Source organism: Melitaea cinxia, chromosome 3 (genome assembly GCF_905220565.1).
Source record: "Melitaea cinxia chromosome 3, ilMelCinx1.1, whole genome shotgun sequence".
NCBI lineage: Eukaryota > Metazoa > Arthropoda > Insecta > Lepidoptera > Nymphalidae > Melitaea > Melitaea cinxia.
Window position 1 is genome coordinate 3,221,799 of NC_059396.1, and position 17,582 is coordinate 3,239,380.

Below are 17,582 nucleotides of genomic sequence, written 5' to 3' on the forward strand. Positions count from 1 at the left end.
TTTTGAAAGATAAATATAGATACAAAAAATATAATGAAATTATAATGATATCGGTATTTTAGAGAAATTATAGCAATTTACCAATTAAAGTAACCCCATTCCATGACTAACTTTGATCCCAAACTGACGAATAGATATTGGGGTAACGAAAGGTAGACGTTTAAAGTCAACAGTACTCTAACATGAAGCATAGGTATATACAATGTATTATTAAGCCGCAACAGTGCGTGTCGGAGTAAGTCTGTCATTACTTTTACTCCCAAGACATTTTATCGCTACTGTCAAAACTATTTCACATTGAAAAAGTAATAAAACAAAAAAAAAAAAATACCACTTACTCCGAAGTAAATCACAAACACACATACAGGATATCATATAAATAAATATATTGATTATACGCACACTACAACTACACTACGAGTAAGAAAAATATATAATTTTCCATAGAATTAATTTATGAAAGCTCGTGAAAATATTTTTAGAGTTACAAGAATTGTCTTTTATATTTTAATACCTACTAACGTATCTAATAAATAAACCAGCGATGAATATTTAAAAATAAATTTGCGACAGAAGATTTTTAAAACAATCCAAATACGTTCATAGAAAAGACTGAGTGTAAGTTTACGTCATAATAGTAGTAAAAAATACCAATTTCGATTTGGATATTTTCAGTTGAAAGTGCTGCACACACGCTCATACGAATAATCGCATTTGATGTAAATAGCTAGTTTAAAATATAAAACTGACATTTGACATTGACAGACCATATTTACCAACATGACTTTTGACGGCGTATGACATTGACGTTTGACAATTGAAAGAAAAGAATCAGTAAACTCACACCCCGTTCGAAAAAAAAAACTGGTATCACTTATAATCTAGAAACACACAAAACTTATGAATTATGAAAACAAAACAAAAAAACTCTTACTCATGTCTTTAAAACTGCTGCTTCGATCTGTACCCAAACCGAATCGTAAACATTAAAACATCCCTCTTTGGATACACCTATTACTTTGGTTACTTCAAACGGAAAAATAATATCAGATTTTTAATCGGTAGAGATGTCTTTTCAAAAGATACTGTAAGCGAAACGTATGAAGTAAATGCATATCACACTTTCGATTAATCACACTTTCGATTAATCACCAAAACGAAGGGTAACGAAGGGAGATTGGTTTCAAGCGAATAACGCGATTATTTTAACGTATTTAAAGTACAAAATTTCCGAGGATACCTATACAGTCTACTCGAAACTATGGAAGCCAAAAACGTAGCGGCGTCACTAGCGCCGCCAATAAAAATGCATTTATTTCCTTAATTATGCATTTGTAGACGCGTTATATTTTACAGAGATAGCCGTTCTATAAACAGTGGTCCTATTTACGATTATTTTTCTTTAATAAAATACTGCAGTGGTCCGAATTTTTTAATATGACCGAATTACAGTCAACATTTCTCTAATATATTTTAATTCGAATATATAACATTTCGATTTATGATTTAATATAAAAATGATCTTACGCTTAAGCACTGAAAATTAAAAATGATACAAGATTTCGATTGAACAATTCAACGATGATATCAATAAAATAGAAGAGCTATCTCATTTACGTGATGAGATTGTGATATTATATGATGATCGTGGTTCAGACCCTGCCTCGTTAAAGCGATAAATCTATTTTACTGATAGTGTTATTTTTACAAAATTTGTTATTACCCCTTAATTCTACGCTACAACAAGCGTTAAGAAACAACCTAGATCGATAGGAACTGAAGTGACAAAATAAAATCTAGAATTCTACATACTAATCGAAACGAAACGAGCTCTAAGAGGATCACTAGAATTTTGGAAGGAAATGAAAAAAGTAGTACCAAAAAGTGCAATCGATGCATATAAAATAATTTTTTTCACTTACTCTACCTTAAACTAAATTACAAAACCTGCCTCAGCATTAAGATAACAGCCAAGTATTCACCAGTGTCGATATTTTATCTATCTTTGGGTCCATGACTTGGTAGAACCCGATTCTTTTGCTTGAAAAGCGCCTCGCGTGTTTTTAAAACATCAAAACATTAAATATTTTCAAGTAGTTTTTCAAGTTTTAGTTACATATTCTGTGACATTTAGCTAGAACTAACACATCTTGTATTACACGATATCGATCGAAAACATTCTTACAAATTTAAACATGAATTTAAACATTTAATTCATGTTTCTTATCAACAATACCATTAAAACGATCACATTTATTTAATTTAACATCATTATCATCGATAATGTCTTTGTTGGTAAGTCCAATATTCACTTCATTGTTTTGCTAGTAATATATAGAGATGTGGCGAGGCGCTTCTGCAATGGTGTCAAGACGTGTAACTATGAACTCTCTGGTTCCTCCCAATCGATGCTTGCCCATTGTGGAAGCTCCGTCTCGTATTCCCATCCGGGTCCCTGGAGAGAAGTAAATTAATTAAATCTATTCATTAAATTACAAAGAAAAGCCTAAAGAATTTAACATTTTTTTATAAGTAAAAAAGAACCGTACTATGAGAAGAAAATTTTTGACTATTTATTCATAAATAGAAAATACGTAACAATTTCAATCATTTTTGATAGAATGACATCCATACTCATAAGTGTCTTGTAACGACATCCTTTCCTGTGATATTCCCCGCCCTATAAATGTACAATGTTTGTTAGTGTTGGTGTTTAGTCCCTATTGTAGATTTTTGTGTAAATTGTGTTGTAAATAAATCATGTGTCTGTCCTAGTGTAATTAGTTTGTAATAGTTTAGTTACTAACAGCTGTAGTCTTAGTTTAACATTAAATGTTTGTGTTGTTTTAGGTTATGGTGTAACAATGAAAGTCTGACTATTTTGCCTGTTTTCAAAATTAAATTGAGTCTGTTATCTCAACTGCACCGACCAATCAATCTCCTTCGTGTGTTCTCCACTCTACGTGATATTGGCGGAATCAACCGTGCTCCTTTGGCACAACTAAAAGCCATTAAACCAATCAATCAATCAAACAAGTGTCTTGTATCATTGAAAGTTCAAATTATATTTAAAAGTTTGTGTCTATTTATTTATAAGTTCAATTCGCTTTTATAATGTTTAAATTTTTATAATTTTCTCTTCCATTTCATCTGTGCCTTGTGTATTAAGTTACAGTTTTGAACTAAATTCAAACAGACTATTCCCGGAGGTTTTAATCTGAAGTCCTATAAACTTCGTGTAGAATGTTTATAGCGTTCCGCTGCCTTGCTATACCTTGGTCAGATCGACTGCTGCCTTTACAACTTTGCTTACTTAAAAACGATATTTCCCGTGAACTGAAAGATTATTTACGACTTTCTGGGAATTTGTTAGTCTCTTGGTTATTGGAAAAGATATATTTACAATAATTTTCATTTTTAGAAAGCATGTTTATGGTAACTTAACAACATTTTTAAAGTACTAAATAGTTTTGCTGAATTATTAATATAAATATTTTATTACGATTCAGCCTTTAACATCCCATTGCTGGGCTAAGGCCTCTATTTACATGTAAGAGAAGGAGAACTTTTGTTTAATTTGATTATTGTCTTATAATTAATATGCTTTGTTAATTTAAGATTTGATAAATAAGCAGAATTTTGGATTGTTCTGAAAATGAACTTTATTTCAGCAAACTTTCGAAACTGTCAATTTACTTGTAATTTTCGTTATCTTTCAAAAGTATGACGATTTCAATATCAAAAAATGACGACAAACCTTGTACTTCCAAGCGTGTAGGTACATGACCAGGTCCCTTGGTCTGGGATCCCTGTATCTAACACGGCACTCATAGCAGTGAGGATCTGGAGTAAGAGCATCAGATCCAGAAGAACCGCCAGCAGTGGTGGTGACGCCAGCTGCGCTGCCAGGGTTCGTGGAACTCGTGGCTATGATCGCTGGCGTGCAACCAGTTTGGGTCGCCACTGTTACTTTTTCTGACTGTTTGAGAACAAATAACAATTTGATAATTAGGTTACCCTTTACATAAATAACTAAATATGGATTATTATGCATTTTATATATTTCTCTTCCGTTAAAATAAAAGTTGTTGAAGATTGAATAATTTTTAAGATTAGCATTTTATTCAAAATTAAAATGATCAAAAACCGCTTTTATTTTATAAAGCATCATCATCATCATCATCATTACAGCCTATACAGTCCACTGCTGGACATAGGCCTCCACAAGTTTACGCCAAAAATAACGTGAACTCATGTGTTTTGCCCATAGTCACCACGCTGGGCAGGCGGGTTGGGAAAGCATGGTCAATCAGTACTGTTCTAGTAAGAAATTAAGTTCCTTTGGTACATTACCTTAGCATCGCTGAAGTCTTCATTGAGGCCTGGTGAGGCAAGTGGAGAGGGCACTCCCACTGGGGCCTCTGATGCACTCGATGGACTGGCTAGAGTAGCTAAGGAATTTACAATTTCGTTTTTCAAATTATACTGCAAGCAACTGCACTTGCTAAAGGCAATTCTCCTATCAAGAAGATGGAAATAATTATATTAACGTTTTGATCTGAGTTGAGTTTTTTTACTATTTTTATTGTATAAATACAACCATGCTAGTTTTAATCATCTAAATTTAGAATGAAATAGTTTTTTAAAGAAATTAAATTTCACTGAATAAGTGTTTAAGAAAGTGTTAAAAAGAATACAAAAAAAGCTATATAACGCTAAGTTATACACTTTTAAGTGCATATTTTATAAATACATGAGAGTAATGTTAAAAAATGCTTACGCGTCATAACGGTTGACGGGGTCAAACCAGGGGCTGGTGACTCCAATCGAGGTGATGATTCTCTTGATGCGGGACCTTCCTCATCTTCCCCAACTGTAGTCAAAAATACATATCATATGAAAAAGTCACAAGAATTGGTTGGGGTAGAAAGTAGATAGGATGTACTGTAAGATGGTCCAGAACCCCACAGAAGGCAAACAGCTTTTAACATAAATACATAGTTATTTAGTTTCCATCTTCGTTTCAAATTTACATAAAGGAATTCGAAGATAAGGAAGGAAAGGATTTAGTTTTAACTGCTGTACGTACAGGTGTTTATTTTGAACATTTTTGTTATTATAGATTACGTTACGCAGCAGAAAATATCTTATTCAAAATGTAAAGCAACTCAACAACATTTCTCTGAAAATCAAGCCAGACAAAACTGCTTTCAACTAGTAACCGCATACAATATAGATATGTTGTTGCGCTTGTTTTTGCACCACAGTAGTAGAAAAAAGTGTTTTCGTATAGTAATTTTGATTTTTATCACCTTTATCATCAGACACGGGTTTGGAGAATAGCATATCATCATCAGCCGCATCTACGCCGAGCCAGTTTTCAGCATTGTGTATAGCGATCAGGTCTCTCACTAATTGTTCATCAGTTTTGCCGCCTGTATCGCCGCCTTTGCCTCGAAGCGGACCAAATACTGGGTGGTTGTATAGAGGATCGTTTACTACTGGATATCCTGGTTATGGAAGCACATAATTAAGTTAATATTGTGTGGTAGCTATTCGATAACGTATAATAAAGAAGAGGGAGTGTTGAAAATAAATAACCGTTATCACTTTCATAAAATTAGCTAATTATAAAATCGGCAAGAAGAAGAGTTAAATAAATTGTAATTAAATTTTGGTTATTTACATTAATTCATACGTAACAAGTAAATATTTATAAACTCAATTTTGCTTCATTTATTTTAATTGACACTTTTTTTTTTGTAGCTCGTAGTTTTATATTTTTATAACTTTTATTGTTTATGTAAATAGTCATGGTCGTAAAAAATATTACAATGTCAACCGTGAGTCAGCGAATGAGTGAGAACATTCTAATATAACTAAAATTTAGTTAAAAAACTTCACATCCTTACCCAAATATTGCAAATGTACTCTGATTTGATGCATCCTGCCAGTTTTGGGTCGACATAAAACCACGCTAGTGTTTGCTCCTGCATTATAACCCAATCGTTTGAAAACTGTCGAACAGTCTTTGCCCTTCGGCGAGACTTTACACACTCCAATCTTGTAGCTCACTACTTCTATTGGTTCTTGACATTCGATTTCCTCTCTATATAACAGAAATAGGTATATAATAAAAGAAATACATGAATTTGATTTTAACATGGAATATTTTCCACTACATCTATAAAGTAGTACATTTGAAACAATTTTACGCACGAACGTTAAATACGTAATCCTCTCAAATCCAATACAATCAAAATTAAAAATTCGTATTGCATAGGATTAAAAGAATAAAATAAAAAGGATTTTACATTTCGTTTTATTTTTGTTTCCTGTTACTCCGATTAATATTATTTCATGCATATGCATTTCAATTACAACTGGACTGTTCTCTCGCTCTACTGTTACAACTGTTCACATATTGTCGGTTTGTTTAACCTGCTTACTAAATATTATTATAATATTTATACAAATATTAAGTTCATCAATATTTACTATAAATTTTCGCACTCAAGTCTAATCTGCGATCAGATTTGTCATCAGTGTAAGCAAATGTTGCATCGAATATTTATTTAAATTAACAATCTAAACTCACTCAGGGAACTCGCCGTCGACTCGACAAACATACTCCTTTTGAACCTGTCGATTTCTTATTTGATGTTCCATTTGCCTCGCTTTCTTCGGACTCCTCCCGAACAGCAGGAGACCTAAGTTCAGTAATTTTTATAAATATTATTGATGTTGGAAGACTGCTTGATGTAAATAAACGCTTAAATAAGTTTGAAAATTTTAGGTACTGACGCGGTAACGTATAGATTATTTTTAAGTTTCAAAATGTGAACTAAGAAATAGTTAAGAAAGTTATGTAGCTCATAAATAATAAAGCTCTCACCTGATGTTAGTCTGTCAAGCCTGTGAATCGTCCTGAGGTTTTTGAGGTTATATTCTTTAGCGAGTATGAACACAACAGTGTTGTGCCGATAACGACCGCAAGGATGAACCTGTTGAGTCAATGTCTATGCTATAACGCAACATGATAATACCTCGTAACATCAAACAATAATCACATGAAACATTTGAAGATGATAAAAATGAACAGTATACAATGATACAAAGATAACGTAATAATAAATAAAATATTTTATTAAACTTAAATTTAACTTTATTTAAAGATTTCAATTAAATGCAGTTAAATAAAGCATATTAGCAGCCAATACAAATATTATAAAAAGCGGTGTTTAAGCCAAAGTAATTATATTGGTGATGTATTTCTCTACCACCCCATACGAAATAGGGTAGTAGATTTTAAATTCTGTAATTGATAGAAAATACGAGTGATCATGCAATTGCAATCGTGCGTAGAAAATAAAAATATAGTAAAATCTACTACGTTTTAAAGTTTATATTATTTCTTAATTAACTAACTTCTATCCTCTATTCAATGAAATTTATAAATTTCCTTGAACAGAGAATCATGAAACTATTAGAACATGGTTAATTCTGCTTTTAATAAAATAAGTATACCAATGCATCCATTAGGCTCGCGTTGTCACTTACAAGTGGAATTTTAAACGAAACCGAATCTCGTGTCTGGGAATAGTCATCGTTCCAAACTTTTTGTGCGAATCACAATCTTTGTCAGACCCTGGTAGCGAAATTACAATTATGTCACCGAGCACAAAATCCAATATCATTTAATAAAGAAATTTTCTGGTCAATAAAATTTACATCTGAATCTTGCTGTATTAATATTAGTTAAAATTAAAACTTGTAAAGGAAATAATGAAAAGGATTATTAAGATTTATTAGAATCAGTTTTGCTAGCAGATTTGTTGAATTTAGGAATAATAGTCGAACCAGGGCCTGACATAAAATCAAACGGTCCCAACGCTGACTCACCGGCAACGAGCAAGGCTTGTCTAGCACGAGAAGTTCTTCATCCACGTGTATGATGCGCAAGGGACTAGCGAGGACTGGCGTCTCGTGCCTGGCCCGCCATAGACAGATAATTATATTAACAAGCCCTATGATGTTGCTTTTGGGAAACACAACATTTTTGTTAAAATCACTGTTAAACATCATTTTAGATTTGATTATTGTTTTAGACATATCATTAAATCTATTAAATCGACTGCTGGTACAAAAAATAAGTCAATTTAATCTCAAGATAAAAAAAGGGTGTAATGATAAACATTCGCACTTCTATAGTAAAAATAAGTTTTTTTTCTATATCTGAGTGTTTAGTGAAACACTACAAAAATAACATGGATTGTGATCGATCGTTAAAAAAGATTTAAGAAAATAATTGCAGATACTTTGAGGGTAAGATTGAATAAGCTACCATAAAGTATAAAGTACCAGATACATAAATATGAAATAGTATGATAAAATTTTTAAAATCTCTTTGATTGGCGTTTTGCTTTAGTTTAAATTTTCAACAATTTCCAGTTAATAATTATGGTACTAAAAATAAAAAATAGCTGTTAATCCGATGTAATTATAAAGTAAGTAATATTATGAATCCAATGAGATAAAATTAAATAATCATACCTCGTTAACGGATCCGGTTAATTTTAACTGATATAGAATTCAGCGAAAACGTCAAACAGAGAATGAAAATTTTATAAAATCGTAGTAAAATAATGAACAGAATTCGCAATAAAATAGCATAGCATTGTGTCGCTTTCATTTTTTGAGGTCAGGTAAGGAAGAAGATCGAGTAATAAAAGAATAGGAAACGCAAAAGATTTTTTATACCTAGAATAGCTAAAGCAATTTCAATAGGAATAACGTCCTAGTTAACAAAACTCAAAGTAATTTATATGCTTCGTGTATTACCGGTAAAGAAGCAATTTTGATTAGAAATATAACTGAGACTGTTTCAAATATAAAAAGTAACGAATACAGTTCAGCGCAAAAATAGATTAGAACGATGGAGATAATTCATTCAAGAGTAAATTTAAAATTAATTTAAATCAAAAGTGCTCAGCAACACCATAGTAAGGTCGAATAAATAAGTGCGCAGGAGCCAAAGGTTCTATTCTAAAGGTACAAAATGCAAGATCAGATTAAAATAATTTAATAGACATTTTACAAGATGTAGTTCAAATAATAAAAAAATGACTGTGGAGTTATTGGTACGAGTATTTTGAGTGTTCTAGTAACTTAATTTGTTTTTAAAGTTTGTAGTGAATTCATGTATGTTTTACTTATATTTTAATATTTTATTTATCTATTGTTTTGATCAAAAAAAAATTTGATCTACCTACTTTTTTTTGGGACCGCAAAAATATCAAAACTACCAAAAAAAAAAGAAGCAACGTACGAAATTGACATGACTTTGACAGATCAATTTCTGTATATTAGTTGATATTATTTTTTTACAAAGAAGATAATGGTCGTATGTAAGAGATTCAAATTTTTTTATTCGAAGTTATCTTTCATAGAGATAATACCGAAATTAAGAAGCTTCGTACCTTATCGTTTTTAAGTATCCGCCATCTTCGGACATTATAAACGAATAGCAACAATATATCACTTTAAGATTATTGTGTATTCCGAGTTCCCTTGATGGGGATAACATTAATCAAGATAATTGGACACGGTCAGTCACTCGCTATAATACAACAAAAATAACTGTTTTTTAAGAATAATAAATAATAAAGACTTTACGCCTTTGGGCAAAAGTATTCTCATCGTGCTACATTGATTGTATAGCTATTATTAAAGGCATATCCGAAGAATATGTCTGCGTGCAATAAATATAGAACGATGGGTCTTTGATGTGGTTGATATTGTTCCTTGAAGTCACTTTTTCTTTTAATCAAGATTGAGTTTATAAATTTATAAGCTGTAACTAATCGATAATTCTTCTTAAATTATCTCACATTGTTATTTAAAATTAATTTCATCAAATGAAATTTGACTATTTTTAATTAGGTCAGATATAATAGTAAGTTAAAATACTATAAAATACTAAAGCAAAATAAATTACACTCCAATTTAAGCTCAATCTAAAATGTACGAGTGTGAATTTTATGATGGACGCAAGACTATGTTACGAGCATCACTTCATAAACTTTTAACTGCGTTTTAAGTATCAGCAGGTTTCAGTTTATCAAACGTTTTATTTGTGATTAAACTTAAGAACAATTTACGATATTCGATAGTAAAGTTGTTCAGAATGTGCTTCAATATTATTAAGTGAAATATTTAAAAAAAATCCATCGAAGCGAAACAAAGAATAGGGAAACGTTTTGTGTTTTACGACTCCTATAAATTCCGAACGGAAAGGTCGAAAATATATTCTTTGTATTCCTATCAAAACAGCTAATACAAAAAATAATAAAATAAAATCGTAGAAATTGATCGTAACTCTAAAAAATTTATGAATCTCTTTTGTTTAAGAAATCATATTTCATGGAAGCCCGTGAGTATGTGTATAATAAAGTTTTATATTATTGTCATACAAATATATTTCTCCGAATTGATATCAATATAAGAATACGAACAAATAGCTCTTTAAATAGAAGCTGTCATGATATCTCGAAATGTTATTCGTCTGTATATTTCACTGTGGCTATTTTCCCTGATATTACGGAACGCCGTCCTGAATACGTCGGTTCGTAACATCGCAATATTAGAAGTACTCCATCACCGAGTGCTCGAGATTATTTCTTGTTAAAGGCAGCACTTTGCGTAAAGTCGAGAACTTTGAGAGATTTTAGCCTTTACGGACAGGAAAAGCGGATTTCGGTTCGCGTTACACATATTTCGTATTGTTCTCATTGATAAAGTTACGAGACCAAAATGCTTTGTAAATTCAATTGCTGCAAATGTATAGTATTATATGTGTCTTCATTTTAGGTTGTGTTGTTAAATATGAAATTACACTAACTACTTACCTTCATGATGACCATAACCACGTTAATCTACATTAAAGGCATTCAAAGCGACTAGAAATTGAAGCATTGGGATAGATGCAACACAGGACACCAAGTAACATTGAACGTGGTACAAGCGAACATAACATGGCTGTCTCAATTGCCACTTACGGGGATAGAGGCTGGTTTGTTGACAACCACAATGTCCTCGTCGATATGTACGAGGGTGATCGGTTGGCTGGTCACCGGTACTTCGTGCCTGCAACGATACATACGTCAGGCCGTCGGCTCCTAGTTACAGATTCTGAGCTCGGGTGTGTCTAGTGCTTTGTAATTAAACATGTTGCTTCATAGGATATCACCTACGCTTCCAATCATTTTGCAAATAGCACATCAATTTTTAATCCTTTAAACTACAATCAATAAAAATTAAAAACAAAAATATAAAATGTATTTATGAAAAATGGTAAAATAAAAACAAAAAAAAATGTATTTATGAAAAGTAAAATTTCCTTTATTTTTTTATTTTTTGTTAAAATTTACTTCAACAACAAGATCTGTCTGCATTGTGTTTATGACAGGTTTTAGCGTTGAAATGAAGTCGGATGTTTGAAATTATATAATATAAGCGTACATTGGTAAACATATTATCAAAATTATGTTCGATTAATTATTATAATAACATCGTTTGACAAGTAAAGCTAAGCTTTTACTGAAATATATGGTATTATTTTAAGTAATTTATATCACAGTATAAAATGAAATACATAATCCACCATGACTAAAGCGATTATTCTTCGTGTAGTCAGTAGAATAATGTATGTAGTTTGATATTGTTTACATTCCAGTAAGGATAATCTCGTGATAATCTCGCATTGATGTATGTGGGAACAGATTTGTACGAGTGATAGCGGGATATATAAATAATCCCCGTAATGGAATAGCAGATTACGCAGGTGGTATCCTAAGATATAATAATGCAAACATGTTGCTCAGAATCCAACGTAACTAGTACCATTAATCTGATCTCGTAGTGTATGAAATACAGATAGCTCGAGACCAAACGACAACAAATGAACATGCGCGAGCGAAGTAAAAATAAGTTAGATATTCTTTAGATCGACGGTTTCATGTCTCGTGACTTTCTCTTAGTTATTATTCTAAAAGAGATCGTATCATATTATAAATATATTTTTATATATATTTTTCAGAGACAAAAAACCTTAGATGAAACTTTGAGTATTTATCTTATCGAAGTAAAAGAGGACGTTTACAAAACGATACAAGGGTAAAAACACGGGTAAAAATTTGATGTTAAGGAGAATTTATTTCGGTCGGAAAGTTCAGTGCCCTTGAGGTGTAATAAATATTTCAGTGCACTCGCATGCTCATCCGGTGCTCATTCGTTTTCAAAATTTACATAAATCTCATTATACTACATACAAGAAAAAGGCTTGTATATACAGACAAGCTTAATGATTATACTAATACAGAGATGTCAAATAAGGAACTAAGAATTATTTTCGTTGATCGAAAGTCTTTGACAGTAGTTAGTTTCGGACCAGGAAAACAACTCAAAGTTATTAATACACCAGTTGAATACAGGTTCCCTCGTAAGTTAAGGTACGAAGAAGATTGTTAATGTAGAGAAGAAGTTCATAGTTTCCTCTTAGATACTCATCTAAATAACAGTGTCGTGGTAATAGTTTCGTATAAATTTGAAAACAGTATATTGTTTTGAATGATGTGCCAAATGATTAAGTCTATCTTGTAAGCTATCTACAAGAGTAGCCATAGCTATAAATGGGTTGGAGAAGGTTGAAAAGTAGTCGATACCTATGAACGACGTTGGCGAGCAAATCGTTATGTTTGAGTCTGTAGTCGGGGTCGACTCTTTCGTAGTTGACTGTGAGGGTGCCAGCCCTGATACACCTTTCGTACTCAGCGGCGGGATGAGCCCTGAACTCCCGTGCGAAAACATCGAGGATCTTTTCCCCGACCCATCTTCCTTTGGTGAATGTTGTAAATGTGAAGTAATAAGGATAAACTTTCCTAAGGCCTGCAAGTTCAAAAGAAAACAGTTAAAAAAGCTCATCAGTAATGCAAAATAAAATTGAAATTAAAACTTTCAATTATATTTTTGGATAATTAAATCAACAGACCTCTTTATGTAAATTAGTTTAAACTTTGAGACCTTCAGTTATTTTGCATGAGCAATTTTTATAGTAACTTGTATTTTGCAAAATTAGATAAAAATGACTGCTGCTACTGCTGCTACTGCGGTCACCAACCCGCCTGCCCAGCGTGGTGACTATGGGCAAAACACATGAGTTCACGTTATTTTTGGCGTACACTTGTGGAGGCCTATGTCCAGCAGTGGACTGTTTAGGCTGTAATGATGAGATAAAAATGAACACTAAAAAATCTTTGCGAAAACATGATTAAAATGTACCTTTATTATTGTATTAGCTCGTCTTAGAAACGTGAAAACGTAAGCGTTAATAAAAAAACTCAATTCGCGGCCTCTTAATTATTAAATATTGACTTCAGTTTGTTTATAGGTCAAGTCGAATGCATAATGTGCTTGCAAAGTGAATTTTAGGTTACATATGAATTTTATACTGCACACCAACTGCCATTTCATCAGCATAAGTTAAGCTGTACCGAGTCTGACACTGCTGCATACGACAAGCTTCTTGGGATTAAACACAACTGTGTACCATACAAAGTGATAGCTAAAGTAGTAATAAAACTCAGTGAATTATGGATGTCTCGAAGACGGTATAGTTAACTGCGTTCGACATCCGTCTCTGACAAATGTTTGTATTGTGTGAAACACGTGTCTGTATACTTGTATTTTTTGACTCGGTAATGGCCATAAAGTTACTTACCATTACTTACTTACGTACTTTAGTATCTAATTGTAAAATGTACATACATTTTAATAGACAGATTTTTAACAAAAAAACAATTATAATATTTAGCATTCAGTTACATTACTATAATATGTCCACACCCTAAGTAAATACGTATATGAAAATTTCTTACCCACTATATTCTTACGAAGTTCATGTTATTGGCAAGTTTGAATAATGTGCTTTTGAGAGACATAAAATTTTAAAAAGTAGAGCCATTTACTGCCAACTGTGATCGATGAAAATATTTAACAAGTTCAACGTACTATGATCATAGTATAATCTAATATATAAAATACTCGTGTCGCAGTGTTTGTAGTTACACTCCTCCGAAACGGCATGACCGATTCTCATAAAATTTTGTGTGCATATTGGGTAGGTCTGAGAATCGAACAACATCTATTTTTCATCCCCCTAAATGTTATGGGGTCGTCCATCCCTAAATATTTCTTTTTAATTTTTAGATAAATTATTTATTTTTTATTTTATTATGATTTGGCGTTGAAAAATACATACAACTCTAAATTTTCACCCTTCTACCACCAACCACTATTTTTAAATGGCGTTTAGCGGCAAGACAACATTTGCCGAGTTAGCTATTTATAATATATTGTACTCAACAATATCTTCCTAATCTTCATATTTACATTATTTATTTTTATGTTAACCACATATTGGGGAATTCAAAACATTTTTTTTAAATATCATATCAAAAATCGACTGATCGTGCATCTCCGACTAAGCGTGTCAGTGCCCTAGCCAATTAAGCTATGGAACGATGTACCCGCTAGATCGAAATTTTTGATATTATGATTTTATATTCGGTTCTAAGAGACCGAGGCGCCGTCTATAATAAGTTCTTTACAGAACCCGTAACGGTCGATTTCTGATATGATATTTAAATATATATATATACATATATATATATATATATATATATATATATATATATATATATATATATATATATATATATATATATATATATATATATACTTTTTAATAAAAGAAACATTACAATCGAGAAAAATCTCACCACTAATTTTATATTTCAAAGGATTATAGAGCCAACTATCAATGAATTCGTTTTAACTAACGGCGACCGCTCTGGTGTAATGATGCGTGTGCCGTGTCGGCGGCGCCTAAAGAGCTGGTTGCGGGTTCGATTCCCACTCGGAGTAGATATTTGTGTTTATACAAATATTTATTTCCGGTCTGTTTGTTAGTCCTTGTGGGTCTCCCCACCGTGCCTCGGAAAGCACGTTAAGCTTCCGGTTGATATTATGTACACCTGATTGTGATCGTTACTCATAGTAGGTAATATATTCGCCAACCCGCATTGGAGCAGCGACGTGGATTAAGCTCTTATCCTTCTCGAACATGGGGAAACGTCGGGAATCAAAAGTTAATAATAAACCGCGATAAAATCCGAAAAAAGTTGTTTCATTAAATGGGGAATGAGGCCTATGCCCAGCATTGGGATATTACAGGCTGAAGCGTAAATAAACTTCTGTTTCTAGGACTATTGTTTGACTTATGACTTTGGCATCCATACTCGTATTGTAAAAAATGTATTAATTTTTTTAATAATTTATTGCACACTTTTAAATTACATGATTTACTTACTATACACAAACTTAAGAGGCGTCATTTTGAATATATCGATATTCAAATCTATCATTTCAAATCACTTTTGTTGTATTATTATTTAACAGTTTCAGAATATAAACTTAACTCTACATATATTTGACTTATTTATACGCACATGACAGTACTATACGAAAATTATTTATATAACATTAACTAGTTAGAAATGTTATTAAACAAATTAAATTATAATATTAAATTTTTATTTTATTTAGTAACATGTTCCTAAATTAAAACGCTTACCATTTTCAATATAATACGACGTTTCGTTGTATCTGTCGTCGGTGAAGCCGGGCCTTTTCGCCTTCAACGCCTTTGTTTCTAGTTTCGCCTGAAACAAACAATACGTGTAAATTATTGTACTGACGGCACGAACATGCGATGTTAGGACATATTGTACCCGCTGTCTACTCTCATGGGTTTTTTCGGCGTTTACATTATTCTATTCTACGTCTATTTATTGTTTATGTGTGTAAATGTAATATGATTATTGTCTTTGTAGCTAGCAGTAACCATTTTTCAAATAAAAAAAAAGAAAATTAAATTGTTTTAATATTTATCGATTACAATAAACGTATTGTTTTTATGTCGGTATACGTACATTAGGGTCTAGTCACAAGTTACTGATCTGCTTTATCAGTAGATGGTTAAAAACTATCTTCAGAGTCATAATTAAAATGAACGTGATTTCCACAACACAGGGATTCCTAGTGTGGCAGTCACTGCAGTCTTTGATGTTCTTTTTTGTGTATTTTATTTTATATAAAAATGAATGTTAGTCTGTATGTCCTTTATAGAATCGTTAACTATGCACTTCGTCATGTCATGATCTTCAGCAAAGTGTTGTGCATGAGCCCACAAAGATTTCTGAGTTGGTACGACCAAAAAATAAAAAAAATTAGTTTTTGTTTAAATGTTTGTCGTTTAAGTCCTTTTTACACGGTTTTACATGATTTAGTTATAACACAAACATCCAGTTGCTTATTTAGCAACAGACAATCTGTATGTAGGTACATCTATACTAATATTATAAGGTTGATTTGTTTGTTTGAACGCACCAATCTCAGGAACTACTGGTCCAATTTGAAAAATTCTTTCAGTGTTAGATAGTCTATTTATCGAGGAAGGCTATAGGCTATTTTTTTAATGCGTGTGAAACCGCGGGGCACATCTAGTGTTAAAATAATAAAAATATACATTAATTGCTTATGTGTACATTTATTACAAAAAAAAAAAATATATATATATTAAACAGGTGTTATCGAAAATCTAAATAAACATTAAGTTGATAGAGATCAACTTGTGTGGATATAAAAAAATAGTAGTAGGAAAGGACGACAGTGTGTATACAGTTACTAAACAGTATAAAAAAGTTTTGCGAGAAAAATATGTTGTATTTTTAATTTTTTTATTTATACTTTCAAAGGTGAAACACGATACAGATTAATCAGAAGCCTTACGACGTGGTGAAATAAGACGATTACGCGCTAAAATATTCATTAGTACGAAATCGGATTATAATAAACATATCAATAAAATAGATTCATTATTGGGGCTTTAAGTAAACGGCAAAGCGTATATATGATCCATGTAGAGACGGTTCCGTACCATTTTTTTTATTTTCTACTATTGCTTCACGTCTTTCTTATATTATGTTTGTATATCTTGTTCAGATTCGATTATTTTTTCTTTATATTTTTGGTGGATGACACTTGATGTTAATACAGCCTTTTAAATATTTATTTCATTATTATTATTTTTTTAGGAAACAAAAAAAAAATAACGTATTAAATGATTCACATTCAAGATCAGATCGGAACAAGAAATATTTAATAAATTAAATCAATCGAAAGGCCAATAAGTTTAGCGATTCGACACTAGAGGGCGCTTATATTAATTCATTAGGTAAATTTATTGAATCACTCATATTGTTAGTTAGATATGATACAAAGAAAAATGTACTAATTCTTTACACTTAATATTGCTTGGCAACGATTTTTTAGGTTTGAAAATGTAGACGAAAGTAGGTTAAAATGTATGAAAGTATTCTATTCATTCTCTTTAAAAGGTACTCAAGCTGTAAGGAAAGGAAATGCTGAAGGAATCATTTTGAAAATGTAGGTTGGATGTCGGT

General features: G+C 31.8%; 1 protein-coding gene across 1 annotated transcript in view; it reads right to left on the minus strand.

The window, feature by feature from the left end:
- Nucleotides 1–2,238: 2,238 nt before the first annotated feature.
- Nucleotides 2,239–17,582, minus strand: part of LOC123669311 (RNA pseudouridylate synthase domain-containing protein 2) — a 176,804-nt gene continuing 161,460 nt past the window's right edge. Inside the window, exons 4-14 of the mRNA XM_045602921.1 lie at nucleotides 15,692–15,779; nucleotides 12,723–12,945; nucleotides 11,058–11,145; nucleotides 6,896–7,004; nucleotides 6,599–6,710; nucleotides 5,913–6,109; nucleotides 5,313–5,510; nucleotides 4,781–4,873; nucleotides 4,354–4,451; nucleotides 3,758–3,979; nucleotides 2,239–2,455 (exon numbers count right to left, since the gene is read on the minus strand). Of these exons, the coding sequence (XP_045458877.1) occupies nucleotides 2,381–2,455; nucleotides 3,758–3,979; nucleotides 4,354–4,451; nucleotides 4,781–4,873; nucleotides 5,313–5,510; nucleotides 5,913–6,109; nucleotides 6,599–6,710; nucleotides 6,896–7,004; nucleotides 11,058–11,145; nucleotides 12,723–12,945; nucleotides 15,692–15,779 (1,503 nt within the window). The 3' untranslated portion in view covers nucleotides 2,239–2,380. The remainder of the gene's footprint in view (nucleotides 2,456–3,757; nucleotides 3,980–4,353; nucleotides 4,452–4,780; nucleotides 4,874–5,312; nucleotides 5,511–5,912; nucleotides 6,110–6,598; nucleotides 6,711–6,895; nucleotides 7,005–11,057; nucleotides 11,146–12,722; nucleotides 12,946–15,691; nucleotides 15,780–17,582) is intronic.